The sequence below is a fragment of the Poecilia reticulata genome, linkage group LG10 (assembly GCF_000633615.1).
Source record: "Poecilia reticulata strain Guanapo linkage group LG10, Guppy_female_1.0+MT, whole genome shotgun sequence".
NCBI classification, from domain to species: Eukaryota; Metazoa; Chordata; class Actinopteri; order Cyprinodontiformes; family Poeciliidae; genus Poecilia; species Poecilia reticulata.
This window is the reverse complement of record NC_024340.1, coordinates 29,194,847-29,212,671: the sequence shown is the minus strand read 5'-3', so window position 1 is coordinate 29,212,671 and position 17,825 is coordinate 29,194,847. Positions and strand designations below refer to the sequence as shown.

General features: G+C 36.0%; 2 protein-coding genes across 22 annotated transcripts in view; both read left to right on the top strand.

Annotated features, from left to right (window-relative positions):
• Positions 1 to 14,715, top strand: part of prom1a (prominin 1a) — a 64,739-nt gene extending 50,024 nt beyond the window's left edge. For 3 of the 21 annotated variants that reach the window (XR_534734.2, XR_001777008.1, XR_001777006.1), the window contains 14 exons: positions 2,939 to 3,085; positions 3,971 to 4,042; positions 4,524 to 4,616; positions 5,512 to 5,529; positions 5,946 to 5,999; positions 6,066 to 6,146; positions 6,220 to 6,288; positions 6,733 to 6,822; positions 7,258 to 7,373; positions 8,034 to 8,057; positions 8,477 to 8,545; positions 9,963 to 10,060; positions 10,911 to 10,940; positions 11,925 to 14,715. Coding sequence is in view for 3 of the 21 variants with exons in the window: in XM_008421098.2 (XP_008419320.1) it covers positions 2,939 to 3,085; positions 3,971 to 4,042; positions 4,524 to 4,616; positions 5,512 to 5,529; positions 5,946 to 5,999; positions 6,066 to 6,146; positions 6,220 to 6,288; positions 6,733 to 6,822; positions 7,258 to 7,373; positions 8,034 to 8,057; positions 8,477 to 8,545; positions 10,911 to 10,932 (855 nt within the window). In the remaining 18 variants the exon portion in view is untranslated. Of the gene's footprint in view, positions 1 to 2,938; positions 3,086 to 3,970; positions 4,043 to 4,523; positions 4,617 to 5,511; positions 5,530 to 5,945; positions 6,000 to 6,065; positions 6,147 to 6,219; positions 6,289 to 6,732; positions 6,823 to 7,257; positions 7,378 to 7,675; positions 10,941 to 11,924 lie in introns of those variants that run through there. The other 18 variants (XR_001777005.1, XR_001777011.1, XR_001777009.1 and 15 more) reach the window with 14 other exon arrangements.
• A 1,378-nt stretch (positions 14,716 to 16,093) lies between these two features.
• On the top strand, positions 16,094 to 17,424 carry fgfbp2a (fibroblast growth factor binding protein 2a). Its single transcript, XM_008421103.2, has 2 exons — positions 16,094 to 16,851; positions 17,006 to 17,424. The coding sequence occupies exon 1, from the start codon at positions 16,196 to 16,198 to the stop codon at positions 16,841 to 16,843; it is 648 nt and encodes a 215-aa protein (XP_008419325.1). The 5' UTR covers positions 16,094 to 16,195; the 3' UTR covers positions 16,844 to 16,851; positions 17,006 to 17,424.
• The last annotated feature ends 401 nt before the right edge of the window (positions 17,425 to 17,825 follow it).

Below are 17,825 nucleotides of genomic sequence, written 5' to 3'. Positions count from 1 at the left end.
TGGCAGACAAGTTTGTAGTTCCCATCTGATTGAACAATTCCAGCTCTTGGCAGGGCTCAGAAGTGAGCATAAAAGCTGAACCAAGCTTCATGTCAGAAAAACTGAGTTATGAAGTAAAGAAATAAAAAAATTAATGAATGTGATGGAAAAAGGGACTCCATAATCACAATTCCAATCTTCAGAATAAGATACAAGCAATAATCCTGCATCCAGTGGAAGTGAGCTGAAGAAATAAAATAAAATATGACCATCCTTCTTATCATTTTCAAAGAAACTAAAGCAAGTAATTAAAATGTTCTGAAAATAAAATGAAATACTGATCTTTTATTTATTGGATGCCATTTTTATGCAACACCTTGTTGAAACAATAATCACTGAGATTATAATTGTTGTTTGAGCACGTTATGTTGATTTTTTTGTTGTTGTTCTTTAATGAAGTAATGGACATTTAAATAAGGAGTCAGTGGAGGACGTGCTGCTCTCAGCGTCCTGGCGGCGTTCAGTTTGTCATCTAATGTCGAGATCGACTCAAAACCTTCTGCGATCGACGTATCGCACCGCTGCTCTAGCAAAGCACGAACAGCTCAGAAACAGTATGAAATGAGAAAAAAAAAATGTATTAACTGATTAAGTCGTGTTTTAGATTGTTCTTGAAAAACTAATCAGTCACGGCTGATTAGTGGGTGAACTCACGGCTGCACAGTGAACCCGTTGATTTTTTACAGCAGACAGCCGCTCCTCTCTTCAGGGTACTGCGTACCCCCGCTAAATCTTTTAGGGGTACCCCGCCGTACCCCCTTACTTTCACCACTGAACATGATAACAACATAGGTTTATGAATGAGCTTCTTTCAGCTGTCATACTGATGATCCCCAAGTCAATTAGATTGCAAAAAAATATTTTAAGAATACAAATCTTCTGCCAATTGCCAAATATTGTGTAAATATTAACATTTGTTAATCTAATAATAGCAATTCAAAGTGCATATATAACATTGTTTCCTGTACTCTTGGGGAAAAAAAACTGTAAAATAATGGTTATATATATGCAGTGTGGCATTCCCTCTGCTTTTGGAAACCTTGAATCAGTACTTTGCTGAAGAAGCCATTTATTTACATTATACACAAAATATTTAAATGTGTGAAAAAGTGTGGGCTGCCTGACAGATTGTGGGATGTGATACTTTGAATGAAAAACTGATTAAATATTGTTTTGAGTGGGATTATACAGTCTTCTCTGGCTGCAGCTATTTATTTCTGCTCACAGCTAATTTTAAATGAACAAAATCAAACAATGTGGAACAAAGTCATGCACAAACATTTCTCTACTAATTTCCAATCTGAGGAGTGGGTATTTCTGTAAAATGAATTCAATTATTTCAAAGTTGTTTGGTTTGAATTTGACCAGCATATCAGTCAGTAATCAGTGTTATATGGAGTAATATTCAAATTCAGTGCATCCTGAAGAAACAATACATTCTCCAAAGTAATGATGGTTCATATTACAAATAAGTCTTCATTAGAGCTCCTATCAATTCAAAGTCAGAAAGCTGGGTTGTATTCTTCATATTACATCTCTGGTTGGTTATCTTGGAGAGCCAGTGTAGTTATTATCCAACCAGACTTTTGTCCACATCATCAAATCAAATCATGAACATTTAAATTCCTTTGGATATTTTAAATCAATAACACACCCATATTTAATTCATAATATGCAATAGTCCTGATATGAAACAATTTAAACATTTAACCATTTTATGTTAATAATCATAGACGGTGTTTTTGATGTGGAGAGTAACACCTTCATAAAAAGTTAAGACGATACCAACTGCTCATCATCTTCCTTCTTTCTAAACTTGATTATACTGTCGCTATTTGGTAGATAGCCTCTTCCCTTTTGATTGGACTCTAAAACAACATTCATTTTAGCCCACTGAAGAAAACAAACACACAGTAAAAACTTATATGGCTGACATTTTTAGTTTTCTGGAAAATCCAAAACTTTTGACGTGACCATACAGTTATCCTGGAAACTGGTTTACTGTCCCAATGTGTTTTTTTGTTCTCTTTATAGTGGCACAAAAAACATCTTTCTTGGCTGGGAAAGCAGACATTTTTTGGTCAAGGCATTCTTTTTCAAAATTTCTTCTGCAAAGACATGTCTGAGAATGATGACTGTGGTTTTCAGATGACCTCAAAGTCAAAGAAGACCTAATAAAGTCTTTTGTAGTTCCTCCTATTAATCCACTTAGTCTTGGTGCAAAGAGGGACAAATTCTTTTTTATAGCACAAATGGAAAGCAAGAGATTCTCAAGTAAATACCAAAATATATATATTTTTAATCTCTCTTAATTATCTTTTTTCCAAAAAGTTTCAAGTTAAACAAAGGGCATAAAATGAACAAATTCCCATGATGCAATGGTACTCCAGTCTTCTTTGCAAATATATTCGAGCTCTGCCATGTTGCATGAGGGTCAGCCTTTGTCAAGTCCTGCCACAGGTTCCCTGTTGGATTGAGGTGCAGACTTTCACTAGGCCACTCCAGAACATCCACCTTGTTGTCTTTGAACTATTTCTGTGTAGCTTCAGCTTGGTGCTTCAGCTCATTGTGTTGCTGGAAAATAAATGTTCTCTGAAGTCATAGTTCTCTGGTAGATGGAAACTAATTGTTCTGTAGGATTTCCTAATATTTTGCTGCAATCATTTTACCTTCGACCTCTACAAACCTTCCAGAGCCTATCACTGGAAGGTGATAGGAGCCAATCACTGGCTCTGGAAGGTTTGTAGACAGCATGTAGCATGCTGCATGTAGCATGCTTCCACATTGATACAGACATCTGCCACGTTTAGAAAGAAGATTTTGACGTGTAAATGTGAAAGTTGAGTTGCTCAGGGTTTATATTCTCACCCAAACTTCTGATCCCTGGTTGTGTTTACAGTTCACTAAGGATGTTGTGCGTCAGCTGGAGAACTTTCGGATTGACCTGAGAACGATAATCCTGTTGGAGGCAGAGGGGAAGCAGAACCTCCTAGATTTCTCTGAAGCTGGCCTTTCAGAGATCAACTACGCCGACTACCTTGACGAGGTGACACATGCTGTGATTATAGAAACACATGAACAGGAGCAAAACATGCTGTCGGTGGTTGGTTTTGAATAGTTTTTATTTTGGGGTTATGATGTATAAATTGTTGCAATTGTTAAATTATGTCTGTGAAAAAATTTATTTAAATTATTTAATAATTGACTTACTAAGTTTATCAACACCTAAATCAGTTAACAAGCTTCAGGCAGAGTTCTGTGAAGGATTGCTAAAGCTAAATTATCCAATAAGGATCCAGTCCAGGCCAAAGGTGCGAAGGTATGTGCTAGAACTTGACATTTGCTCTTTTCATCAATCAGTCAGCTGCACTTCAAAGACTTGAGACTGAGGGCAAAAAGTAATTAACCTTTAGACTGAATCTACAAATGTGTGAGATATTTAGTTTAACTTTCATTCTCTCAGTCAAAAGCCTCTGATTTCTGAGTTGTACAAGGAAACAAGAGATTTGATCTGATTCAGTTTGGTTTAAAACACGATAAATTACAATCTCATGTTTTTTCTGTACATTGATTTGAAGAATAACTGCAATTATTTGGAAATTTGTGAGCAATGTAAATTGAAAGTTTTTGTAAAACTTTGACCTGCATGTTGGTGGCAAATTAAGAACAACAATGTCTGAACGTATTAAATGCAGTATTCAATAATTCATTTTAAGACTTTATGCTCAGAGCACTCATTAATTATGTGAGGAAAGGGGCAAATTGTTCTAATCTTTTATGCAAACCACAAATATGTCTGAAGAAAATCACTGTATAAACTATAAATTCTTCACTGCATTATCAATACTTACATGTCTAAAATGTAACTTTCTATGTGTGTGCTGCCATCCAAGCTCAGTGTTTGAGTTACTGGTTTCTTTGTCTGTTTAAGGTGAATAAAGGAGTCACTGTGGTGGATGTTCTCTCATTCGCCAAAGAGCTGGAGTCCCAGACAGACCTGATGGTAAAGCAGCTGATCTGGCTACATTAGCTGAAGCACCAACATTCACATTGTGGAGTTTCATATTATTTCATCTCTGCACATCTCTTAATGCACCTGTTCTCTCAAACTGTGATGAATAGTGATCTTTTTAGCTAAGGTTTTTTAACAGAGGCTGCTACACAGAGGCTGGTGTGCTTTCATGCAGAATGATTGCGTTGGCAAAAACTAAATACTTGTGCACTTTCAAATGCAAAAACAAAATGCAGTTATTTAAAAGTTGGCAGTTTGGTAAACTGGGAAAAATGTGTTTTTGAAAAAGAATTACATTTATAAACCATTTGATTCTTTCCTGATGAATGAGAGCTAAAACTCCACACTGTTTTCTGTTACGTGACCAAAAGTTTAAGAAATGTCTGGGCAGCAGGAATCTCACGAACGCAGTCTTTTGTTTCTTCCTCTTCTTTTGGAATAAAACCCGACTTGTTTTTTTCTCCTTCTCCAGCCTAGGGGACCTCTGCAGACAGCTCTGAAAGGCCATGTGGCCACTCTGCAGCGGATCCACAGACAACAGATCGCTCCAATGGAGCAGGCCATGGTAATCCCCACTGCGTGTCCCAGATACTTTCAGCAGAACTTGGTTTTGATCAGATTTGCATAGTTATCCACCCTAAACCACATAAACACAATGCAAAAATGAGGACATACACTTTCAATGTGTAATGGCATAAATCTCTGATAAATACAGTTAATATTAGAAGAAAACAAGTAATTATGTCACTTGCACCAAACAATGAAGACCTAAATACTGTAGGCTGCATCTAGGTGAGCAAACCTTGGTGGACTTAGAGATGGTGTACTGGAACTGGACATATGTAATTACATTTTCTCCCCACATAGGATTAAACTGTTTTAGATTGATTTAATTATATATTTCTGTTTATGAATTGGAGCTTTGTATCTTGTAAATCACCTTGAGATGATATTTGCAGTTAATTGGTGCTGCATAAATTAGCAAAACTGACTTTTGTACTTCGATTGTATGTCCATTGCCTTAGTTTGGTTGGTCATTTCACCCTTTCACCACTTTCTATTTTTGCCATTGCTGTCTTTTCATAACAGCATTTTTGCATGAGAAAGAAATTATCACTTTACATTTTGTGCTGATTTTACATCCATCTGCTTTAGAGACTCTTTGTTTCTACTTTTACAACCGATAATTTTAAGTAATTATTCCACAGTAACAGTCTGCAGTATAGAGGTGTGATTATATAAAATGTTGCTTTGTCTGCTGTTCTGTAAAATAAAATAGCACTTGTTGCCCTCGGGCTTGTGTCAGAACACATTAAATATGAAATATTCAGCTTTACTTTCTCCACAAGCCCAGAACCAGTCTGTCAGATATCATCTAGGATGAACAGATGAAACCATTGTTGGTTCTCAGCACATTTATTCATGTTTTGTTGTTTTGTTTTTCTCTGTTCACCATCAAGAAATATGTTAGAGCAAGGGTAAGAACAAGTTTATGATATGATATGATATGCATTAACTGTGTTATTACCTGGAGTTTTAAACAGACAACGTATCTTTGACATTATTTTGTTGCAGACACACTTTTTATTGTTGTTTTCACAAACTTATAGTTGATATTTAAAGTATTTGTGCCAAAATAGTTCAAAATATCCACATGAAGAGAATAAATATTATTTTTTTAGACAAAATAAAGGGACAGTCCTTATTTGTTTTATGTGGTGTATGTGATTGTATTTGTTCTTATGTCTTTGCATTGTGGATATTTGATTTTGGAATAAAATCCTCCAGCATGCCAATAATTAAATCAATGTCACTCATTGTGTACGTGCTGCTCTCAGATTTCTGTTGGTCTTTAACTTCTGAAACTAATGTCTTATTTTTTGTTTTCTCTAAGAGTGCATTGAACCAGAGTATGAGATTCCTGGAGAGGACAGCTTCTGACCTCCCGGTAAATAAACCGCTATCAAAATTCATATTTACACTCACATTGGTACTGACTAGTTCGTCTTTACAGAACAAAGTCACAGATGTTCTTGAGGCCATTGCAGCTGCTCAGCACCTCATCTCCCAGAATGCAACACTTTTAATCAGTCAGGTAAATGTATCTCTTTGCTTAGCTCAGTTTTCTGATTGTGTTAAACTAACAGTTGTTCTCTAATTTCGTACAGGAAACAAGAAAATACTCAGCAACCATTATTGGCTATTTCAATCAGTACATAGAATGGGTCAAAACATCAGTAAGTGTTTATCTACCATTTTCATATTATGCTAATTTTATGTTTTATGCATTACTTTGTTCATGTTTAGTGAAAGGATTTTCTGCAGCATGAGTTACGAAAAAAGCTCAGTATCATAGTGGACAACAAAAAACTTGCATAACAGTTTTTGGGGTAAATATAGAGAGGACAAACATAAAAGCTACAGCTCCTTTAAATCTGAGGAATCTGAGGCACGATGGTTTCTGCTGCAGTAAAGCCAAAGGAATTCAAACCAAAGTGAAAAATAAGATATTTTAGCTCTGATTCTCATATATGTCAATAAAACTTTTTCGTTTCAGTCTCAATGTTATTGTTGTTCAGGAACAGTCAGAATGCACAGATGTGTTGTCCCACAGTTAAGAAACTTTGTGTTTACTGGCTGTATGGTGGTGCGATAACATTTCCTGTTTACAATCTTTGTAGTTGGCTTTGGAGGTTGCACCATGCAAGCCCTTCAGCAACATCTTGGATACGGCGCAGATCATGACCTGCAGTTTCCTGGGGGATTCTATGGTAACAATGGCAATAATAAAAATAGATCCCACCTAATCAAGCCTCAAGCAGTTAACTGCAGATCAATGTGTGTTAGTGCAGATGTTTAGGTTTAACGTTTAACTCACTCAAAGTGATTAAGGTCAATATCTAGATTATATGTCTGTAAACCAAAGCCAAATTAAAAACAGCAGTTAAAATGCCTTTAAACAGTATTCACACCCCTTCAACTTTTCCACATTACAAACTTCAGTGCATTTTAATGTGATTTTAAGTGATTACTACACAATTTTGTGTGGAAGGAAAATAATTCATGGTTTAATTTTTTTTTATTGTCTTAACACATACACATGAAAAGGCTTAAGAGGTATAAATACTTTACAAGGCAGAACATTGTGTTAATAACTTCATATAAAATTATGAAAAATATAATTCTTTAAATTATCTTTTCGACAGAACACTTTCTGGATGGGTCTGGGCTGCAGCACACTATTCCTGCTCCCAAGCGTAATACTAGCTGTGAAACTAGCCAAGTACTACCGCAGGATGGACACAGAGGATGTTTATGATGAGTGAGTTATTGCATTTATTTTTCTTCTCACATGTTTTTACTGTATCTATTGTTACTATAAAGCTGCAGTTTTAGTTCTTTTATGGCTCAATTAGATCTAAATTACTGCACATATGTTTTAAATATTTGATGGTTGCAGGGCATCCTTCTATCTTTTAGGCTTTTCTTTTGAGTATCTGAATATAATTGGTTAGTTTTCTGGTTTGCTTTAAAACGGGTTCTTAAATGGGTTCTAAAACTGTTCTGTGCTACTGAAATTTTCTGTTTTGATTTATTTTCTGCTCCCTTTTCTCTTCCCTTTAGCTCCTCTGTTTCTGGGACTTGGCATTTTACTTTGTGATAACCATTCCTACTATTTCCATCTTCCATATTTTTTATTTTATTTCTTCATTCTTCTTTGTCAAGCACTTGGCACTTTACAAAGAAAAGACACTGATAAATTAGTCAATTCTTTTTTCTTCCTCATGGGCCTTTGTCATGCTCAGATTCTGTGGACTCATGGCTTTATCTACAGTAGTTGTAATTGTAATATCTCAGCTGATCAACTGCATCTCCCTCTGTGCAATCCCTGCTGGGTTGCACAGAAGGATTCATGATGCATTTCTTTTGCTGACCATCTCAATAACATTTTTATGTTCCTGTTTTCTGTGTATCTCCATAGCGTTGAGACAATTCCCATGAAAAAGTAAGACGCTCTTCCCCAACCTCCTTTTCATTTTAACTTCTCTCACTCTGTGCTTTTTTTTCCAAGTAATGTATATAGAAAGCTGTTTACTAAATTCTTGGTGCTCGTTTGCATTTTTGAGCTTCAAAATTGCTCATGTGGGTGGACAATGTGGCTTTTTGTCATGTGCTATGTTTAAGAAGTGCCCCTTACAGTACCTTTCATGAAGGGCTCATGCAATCATTAAAGTGTTTTTTGTAAAAAAAAAAAATAAATAAAATAAATAAATGTGTAAATAAAACACTAAGGTTTATACTCGGAACATATTCATCTCCTGATATCGTTTAAAGATTTAACCACATATAAAAGAAACATTTTTATTCAGCATGTCGCGTTTCTCATTTTTCATTCCATTTTTGTTCTCAATGTTTTATTTTCAGTATGGAAATTGTTAATAATGGTTATCATAGTGAGAGTTCACAAGGTATTCCTAATCCTATGATGACAAGGTAAACTTTCCCTTTATCCTGCTGACTGCATGCATGGTGGAGGTGGATGCATGCCTGGGAAGTTGGTTTTATATATAGTATGGCTGAACACATTGCATGCTCACTGAGGGAGTCATTTCAAGACACACACACGCATAAGTGTGTGTGATATGGTAGCAAATCTTTAAACTGGCAAGTAGTGGTAGCTTTTATTAGAAACAATCCGGAATCAACGTTTTGGTACTTATGATAAAAAATGCTTTAAAATGAATTTCAGCAGTGGTTTAGCATTTGGTGTTTGTTGTTGAGCATCAGATCGTAGCCCTACTGTTTTCTTTGAGGCTGAGATATGGAGCGGAATAAAGATCGATTTGGGTTAATCAACTTGAAGACTGGGGATTATTGGAAAACAAATACTAATAAAGGTTTGTCATAGAGAGTATCTAAAGCTAATACGCATAACTCACAATCAACATTTTAAATATCACAACTTAAAGGAACGTAGTTGCAATTTATATTTACTTAAAATACTTGCTTATCTGCAGGTGAGTGTTAGAAAAATAAGAGCTGGAACATCTTGATGGAGAAAAAGAAGGAGCACATACCTATAACTATAAACAATAAAACTAAACCCTCACTTAAACTCTCTTTCATCAAAGAGAAATTAGGGTTTCAAATCCCAATAATCAGTCTGATCTTCCACCTTCTAACAATCATAGGAGCCTTGAGGCTGATGAATCTCTCTGCTACCACTACTTCACTGTCATGTTGTAAATGTTTTGCTTGGTGGTTTTGAGGGAATCTACCGTATTACTAACCAACTGCTTTCTTTCTGACGCTGGGAAATTCCTGTGGAATGAAATGAAATCTTCTCCTGTTTCCTCTCGTTTAGTGTCGGCCAAAGTCCGATGAATGTACACCTGATCATTTTGTTCAGAGAGAGGCAAGCATGCTGAGCTTTAGTGTGTCCCTGGATATGTTGCTACTTTTGATTTTCTTTTCTGAATCTAACCAGATGCTTAACTGCGTGTTTTATCTCTTTAAGTTGCATTTGGACGCAGATGAGTTTGCATCTTGAACCAACAAGATAAACACAGAGAGTAAAACATCTAAATGAGGAGTTGCTCTGCTCTGACTTGTTGCAGTTTGAAAAAATAGGAGTTTGATTTCCAGTTTGAACTTGCAAAATTAATACGACTTTTTATTAAACCTTATCTTTCTATTTGAGTTGCATTAAGCTTTTGGAATGTATTACATAATTTAAAACCTGTTCTAATTGATCAACACTAAACTACTCTGTTTGCACAGTAAGATACTCAGATAATGTTTTGCTCTCTGTTGTAAGAACTGCTCACCCTTCTCCTCTTGGATGTAAAAATGTTGAGTCTGTCTGGTAACGTTTTTCCCTGTGTGTGCGTGTTTGTTCCTGTGATGGTAGCATCCCAACATATGACACAATGAACAGGTTTCCACGGGCCTCGGCTCCTCCGAGGCACATCGACTGGTGAGAGTCAGCTCTGGCTTGGCTCCTGAAAGGTACTGGTAACACAAAACGACGACTCTGACTCTCTAACACCGATTTCCTCACACCTCTCCTCACAGCTGTCCTGCTGAGTCAGCGATCATCTCTTTTAAATCTTATACTGCTAATGTGCTAACACTCTTAACACCTGTTCACAGCTTGTTTTAGTGCTTTTTCTGCTTGCTGAAAAACCAACATGGTGAGAATGACTAAATTTACTGTAGATGCTCGTGACTCTCAGTGTTTTAGAGAGAAGAAACCTTCAATTTATATTTAGGATAGTATCATTCAGTTTTAAAAATGTTCTCTAACGTGTCTACTAGCCTCTTGTGAGTGGTTGTGTTCAGTTAGCTCGTGAGAGAAGTGAAACCCTTTTATGTGTAGTTATCTCCTCCTTACAGCACCCTCCACATTGAATAAAACCACTGGAAAAGTTGTGTAATGCCTTAAAAAATAGTATTTTATTGTAGTATGTCTTACAGCAGCATCATCTCACAATGACAATAAAATAAATAAATAAAATAAAAAATCCAACCTTTAAATTGAGCACATTTAGTCAGAAAGGAATGCTGCAGCATTGTTGTTTTGTTTTAGATTATTGCAACATGTCTTCAGAAGGGAAAACAATGTATTAGTTTCCACTGGTGTTGAAAGAATTATTTGGTGAAATTAAGATTTGACTATTTCTGAATTTTGTGAAGATCTCTGCAGTCTCAGAATGACTGCAGGCCTACATTACACATTTTCTTTAGAATATAAGAAACTGCAATAAAAACTTAACTTATTTTGGGGATATTTATGTTGTGAAATATTTTCTTGCATTGTGATATCTAAAGTGTCTTTCTCTGCTCTTTGCCCTTGTAGTGCCCTTGACAACTGGAACTAAACGTCATGGTAAGTTGGTTTTATTGTGTTTTTTTATGTTTCAGGTTGCAGGTATTTGTGTAACTTCAATAGTTGAATGAGTTTCGACTGACTGATCAATACAGAGGATTACACAGAGCTACTGTCAATAAATCTAATTTAGTCTTAAAACTCTGTTCAATTTTCTAAGTATTACAACATTTTTGAAAGTAGCTTGTTGTCTCGATGATAACGTCTTTATTACTGAGATCATTTCTATTGATTATAAGTTGAATAATTCCCTCTCTTTGAAACTTCACTCTGATCTGCTTTAAGATGAAAGTGAAGTGATTGGTCTTTGTGGTTCTCAGGCAAAACACACAAATTAAAAAAAGTGACAATTTGGAGATTCACTTGGTTAACTCCAGCAGATGCAATGGGCTGCTTCTCATTTCTTAGACATCATGTGTAAAGACACATCCCATGGTTGTGTGGAAAAGATGTTAGTCTGTTTAAGAAAAGTCAAATCATTGGCATGAAAAACCTGATGAAATTGCAGAATTGGGTTAAATGTCCAATGAATATATAACTTAAGGTTGTTTAGTAGCGACAATAAGAGCATTTCTACACACAGTGTGAAGGGAACTCAAGAGTTTGGGCCTGAACAGCTGTGTAGAAGTTAGAAAACCTCTAATTAGTGAGGCTAACTAGAGAAAAAGCTTCAGTTTGCAAGGGAGCATGGGAGCAATGCAAGAAGATCAAGTTATAAGTTCAGATTTGCCCTCTTCCAGTGCATCAGGGTAAGAGAGGCAGATAAAATGAAGCACATTCCATCCATCCATCCATCCATCCATCCATCCATCCATCCATCCATCCATCCATTCATTATAAATAAATGTTGTGGCATTGCAAAAGCTTATTGTGACCTTTTTTTATTTGGTTGCCATTTTTTTCTTGGCCAGGGAGTTTATTTACAAAAATGTATTAACAACTCATCAGTTAACAACTCAAAATGATCTTTTTCATTTATTGTAGCTCACTTGAGGAATCTCAACATGGTTTCTTCACTTCAAAAGAAGAACACGGGACGTCCTGCTTGTTCAATGATGCAGATCAAATCCTCCAGTTTGGTTTCTGCCGGCAGGACGCCAACCTCATCAGTCCTCAGCATTAATCTGAGCCAGGTTTCATCTACATTTTCCAGGACTGCTGTGTCTGTGTTTACATTAGTTTGGACACAAAACCAAGCTGAAAAAGCCCTTGAGAGGACATAACATTGACTGTTGTGTTTGCTCATTTTTATGAACTTTGTGCTCGAGAAAAGAGAAGCTGGAGAAAGTTATATTTTCTTCCTACAGTTAAAAAGGGTGTTGTACTTTCAAAGTGAGTGTCAAAAGGCAGGTTTCATAAAGATCTGATTGTTTTGTTGAAAAAATACATCCTTTTTAACTGAGCTCTTGGATGTGTGATATTTTACCTGTTGAGAAAATTCTTGTGTGAACAGTGGCGTAACGACTTGTGGAGAGAATTTGTAAGAAAACGAAGCATGACTTTTTTTTTTTTTAAAGCTGTTTACAATATTTCCAGACATGTTGGTTTTGCAGAGTTTAGGTGGCTATGGGTCAATTTCCCTCTTTGACAATTCATAACCTCATTCAAATGTTGCCATTTTGTCCCCAAATTCTTCAGTTTCTTACCTGTAAAACACACTACTTGTATCCTTTTGTTCAAATCTCAGGAATAGTTCAATAACAAAGATAAAATTTTATTTCTTAAAAAAATTATATTGTACCCTTTTTTCATTGGTTTTGACTCTGATATCTGTTTGGACCTGTCCCATTGGAGTCACATGGCAAAAAAGTTTTGTACAGTAGAAGCAAAATACCAAAAATGACTTTAGCTCAACGGTAAAATTAGATATGAAATGCCCTCTGACTGAAGTTTGGTATGCAACTTCCAATGACAGATGTTGCATACCAACAGTTGTTGTTGTTGTTGGCATGCAGCAACTATTCAGCGTGAAAAAGGCAACACTGGAAAAGTATGAAATGGCAAAGGGGCAACGTGACCCATCGGTATGTGAGAAACACTGAAGAGGTCTGTCTGCCTTTGAGATGTTTTACCATGACGACGTTACAGTTACAAAAGGCCATATCACTATGTTAAATATAAACAATCTAGGAGCTGACCTCATTAAAATGTCCTTCCTGTACCATTTAAACTTGTGTCAGGTGTTAACATTTAGCATTTATTTGTAATTCAGATTGGTACGTTGTTCTAAATCGCTACTTCTATTTGGAGTTTTAAATACCAAATCAGAATCATTTTGAATAGTGGGTTTAGAAAAAAAAACACTAATTCTTGAACCAAGGGTTGTTATGGTAAGAAAGGCCCACCACAACCACACTGTAACACCAAATGACAAATTCTTACCAAATGCATAGCAGATGTGTTTTGGTTGAACTATCAGTTTAAATAATACAGTACAGTTGGAGAATAATAGTAAAAACAACACCTACTTCTATTTCCTCTATATACCACATGCATTTATTTTCAGGTCTTTCCTGCTTTATGGTCCTCATAATTTTAAAGTGGAAAGTTAATTCTCAAGCCAAATCCCATATTTTGAAATAGTCTTTCTGTGGCACACTTTTTGCCCTTTGCCTGCATTTTCAGTTAAACGGTACTTCTGGTTACATGGAACTTTTTAATGTGTTCATTCAGTAATTGTTATATGTAGAGGTTGAGTGATAAATATGCTGATATTGTTACATCAGGGAGGCCAATCAACATATCCTATATCTCATATTTCTATACAGATGCTTTCTCCAGTGAGAGCTTAGACAATCCATTCATGGCACCATCAATCAGATTGTTGAAAAGAAGTATTTTTTATGGTTTGCACACATCTGGTTTATGTGAACTGTGAAAAAAAGCAATACCTGCCTTAGCATAAACATTTACCAGGTAATAGATTATATAATGTGCATATATGAAGACTAACAAAAGTCAGTTTTTATGTGAATCAAAAAAAATCAGATTTTTTTTTTTTACTGGTATAAACTGGTCTAAATTTAATACTTTATCCATAATTTTTATATTACATTTGTTTTATACTTCAACAAATCCATTTTAGATCCAAGTTTGCCATTGTTTTTAAAAGAGAAAGCCCATGGGCTTGAATCAAAACAAACAAAAACAATGTGTCAGTTCAGAAGTTGCTAAAGTGAATGCTAACATTTAAGAACTTTTAATTAGGTTATCATAACAAGGATTAAAAATTAACCCATTTTTGTAGATTTTTGTGCACATATGACTTCTATAAAGCCAATAACTGTAATTTGCAGTAGAAGTACTGAAAATATTTGCCAACGGTTTACAAGTTATGCTCTGCTAGACTGACTTTACAAACTATTTTCATTAATTTTATTTCTCCAAAGGAAACACTGACTGCCATGTTAAGATGTCCCAGCTGTGCTTTTCCACAATGTGAACTTATTGGCTCTGTCTCTTCTCAGCGCTCTTTTTTGCTTGCTTCATTTTCAAACTTAGTTTTCCTCAAGGTGGACATTTTTAGATGATCAGTGTGCTCATGCTGACTATCACAGTTTTACTCCTTGCTGGAGTCTGGTAATGCATTTATGGGGACAAATTCACAACTTAAGTGCTTAAACTAGTTATATATGGTAGCTTTGGGTTGATCAGATGAATGGTTTGAAATGTGATGCTGAACAGTTGGGCGATGATGGATCCAGGAAGATGCTTGTTTTTTATGTGGATATGACAAAAGTGTATAAATTGTGAATAAACTCTCCATTTCAAGTTATTTTCTCTTCCAATCTTTCTTTACCTTCTTTCAGCTTGCTCTGTATTTTGGGGTAACAATATTTTTGACATGTTATGGAAAAGATTTTCCTATTTTACTGTGAGGCAAAACATGGAATGTGTAATTCTGAGGGTAAAAACAGGAAAATATGTTGAAATTAATATAAATGTTATGCTAAATGGGAACTGTGTGTAACATTGGAGCAGATGGTTTTGCACGCTTTAGCACTATGCACATTCCAATGTGATGGTTGTACTGCCAAGCCAGAACCCTGTGGGTTGCTTTACCGGTCAGCTATTTCAATAAGACATTATTATCCTCTTCCATAAGCTTGGCTTCAAAGTTTTCTCAGGCACCAAGCAGGATGCAAATAAACACTCCAAGAAAAACCACACACAGACTTTTTTCTGTCTGAAAACCAGTCAAAAACAGAGGCCGAGTTTGTATTTACTGAAACACTGAACATTGTGTGGGTGTGGTTATTTTAAATAATTTAAAAGTGTAATCTGATTTCTCAAAATGTTGCATCTTTCCAGATTTACATTCAATTATGGTTTACAGTTAAATGTTCAGTATCAGATGAGTCAGAATCATGTCATATTTGGTAATTAAAGATAAAGTAGGTTGTAAACTCTAAAGCCCTTCTGGGATGTTATTAGTTCAAACACTGGGTTCCTTCACTTTGTTCTAAAAAAATTTAACTGTGAAGATGATGAAAACAAATCATTGCATTTCTGATCAAGTTAAAATACATTACATCAAATTCAGCTCTCTGTTATGTTTAGTTCTTGCAAAAAAATACAATTGTTTTGGTCGAAACATTAATCTCATGTAAGACCCTGTGTGCCATATGTGTGTACTTCATCCTTCCTCCCTACTTCATACATTTCCTTGTGCTTTCTTAATTGGCATGGCCATTACTGCCTCCCTTTCCAGTCTTGTCCCTGCATGTGTGTGCTCATGTTTCTCTGTGGCACTGTCCTGGGTTTATGTTTAGAGGGAAATGATAGGTTACCCTGCACAGTTATGAGCCTTAACTGCCACTTAACGCAAACAAGAGAGGTTCAGCTTTCTTTTTTCTATCAGATTTCACATTTCTAATTAAAATGTATGTATCAAATTGGAAACCGTGACAATTTCTCTTTATGAGTGCATTGATCCAGTGTGAAACTGACCTATACAGTCAAAGTCAGTAAACTTAAAAAAAAAAAAAAAAGATTTCTTCATCTGTCGGTTGTGTTTTTTTTATGTGAAGCGATCAAACATGAGAATCCATGTTGCATCTTAGTGGGCTTTGCATACATTTCAGCAGGAACTAACGTGGCTTTTCCCTCCTCCGCCCATATAACCACTTTTCCTTAGTCTGACTCAGCTTTGTTCCCTAAAGCTACTGTGTGTCTGCTTGGCCAATAAATACCAAGAGGAAGCCTTAGCTCAAGCAGTTCCACTCTCATCCTGCTCTCTGCATCTATCTGGCACCATGTGGACCCAAGCCACTGCTCTGCTGCTGGCCTGCTGCCTTTGGCCAGCTGAGGCACAGGACGAAAGGAGACAAAGCATCTGGGACGATCCCATCAAGTTCCAAACCAAGGCTAAGGACAAGTGCACCATGATCCTTACAGGCCAAGGAGAAAACATAAAGCTGAGGCTGTCATGCTTGGGAAACAGACGTGCCTACTGGTGTGAGTATGTGGGGAGACCTTACACCTGCAGTGCTTTCAACAAAAACCCCAGGCACTACTTCGTCCAGATGATGTGGGTCCTCAGGAAGCAAGCACACGGCTGTCAGGGTCCTAAAGAGATCAAACCTCACATGTGCAGGAAGGCGACTGATGAATCTCGGATGAACTTCTCGGCCGGTCCTTTCCTAAGGTCTCGGCCAGCAGCGCAGCCATCAAAGCAGCCTGGAAAACCCCAAAGTTCAGCTGCACATGGAAGACCTAATTTGACAATGAAGACACCTTTTAAAACATCTCGGGCTCCAGGGAAAGTTAAAACCACACAGAGAGCCAAATCACAGCCGACAGCAGCTCCGACTGAGAACGCCCGGAGGAGAATGGCTCAGCAGTACTGCTGGAGGTCCCTGCAGGGCGTCTGTTCCTTTGTAATTGGCTGGTTTCGGAATTAACAAAACAGGTGAGTAGCAGAAAAATCCTTTATGTTTTTAAGATATAAATCCTGATTACACAAGTATAATACTGTGTAATCTTGTTTGCTTAAATGTTTTTTGCTTTCATCACTGATTCATAATGATCAGGATTTTATGTCTTCCTCTCTGTTCTGCATACAGATTGTGCTGAATTGGTGACTGAAACCACCACTGGAGGAAAAATCCAGGCCAGTTATTTGTTTTGAAACATCTATAGCGCCCTCTTACGGAAATATCTTGGTACTACAGTGGCTGTTACATTTTTATTTCTCTGATTTTAAATGCTACATTTTTCTTTGGAAACCTTCAGCAGCTTCTTTTATGTTTTGCATGAAGTAGACATGTATGAATTAGAACTGCTTTAACCTGTGAAAAGATAGTATACATGTTTGTATTTTTCTGTGATATTTACTATAATTAGCTTGAATATTGTTTGTAGAGATCAGAATTTATGTTTGTTGTTTGAAAAAAACTTTCTCACTACAGGTATTTTGTGAAAAATATATATGGACTGTGAAAATGCTTTTAAATGAGAAATAAACACTATTAGTTAAACAATTCTTATCCATCTGCTTTATTTAAAGTAGTGCCATGAGAAATTCTTAACTTAAACAAAATTCTGTAAATATAATAGGACAGGTTGTGAAGGAAGGAGGATATATATATATATATATATATATATATATATATATATATATAGATAGATAGATAGATAGATAGATAGATAGATAGATATTTACTCCCTTTCAGACAGAGATTGAGGCACAATATATTACAATTCAGCTGATTTATCTTTGTGTATGGGTCATTGTACTTGATTTTAATACAAGTAAAGTTAATTTGTGCCTGAAAGAAAGTTAAGCTTAATTTATTTCCAAACACTTTTGAATTCAGTAAGGATATTCACTTGGACATTGTTATTGAGTATATGCGTGTGTGTGTGTGTGTGTGTGTGTGTGTG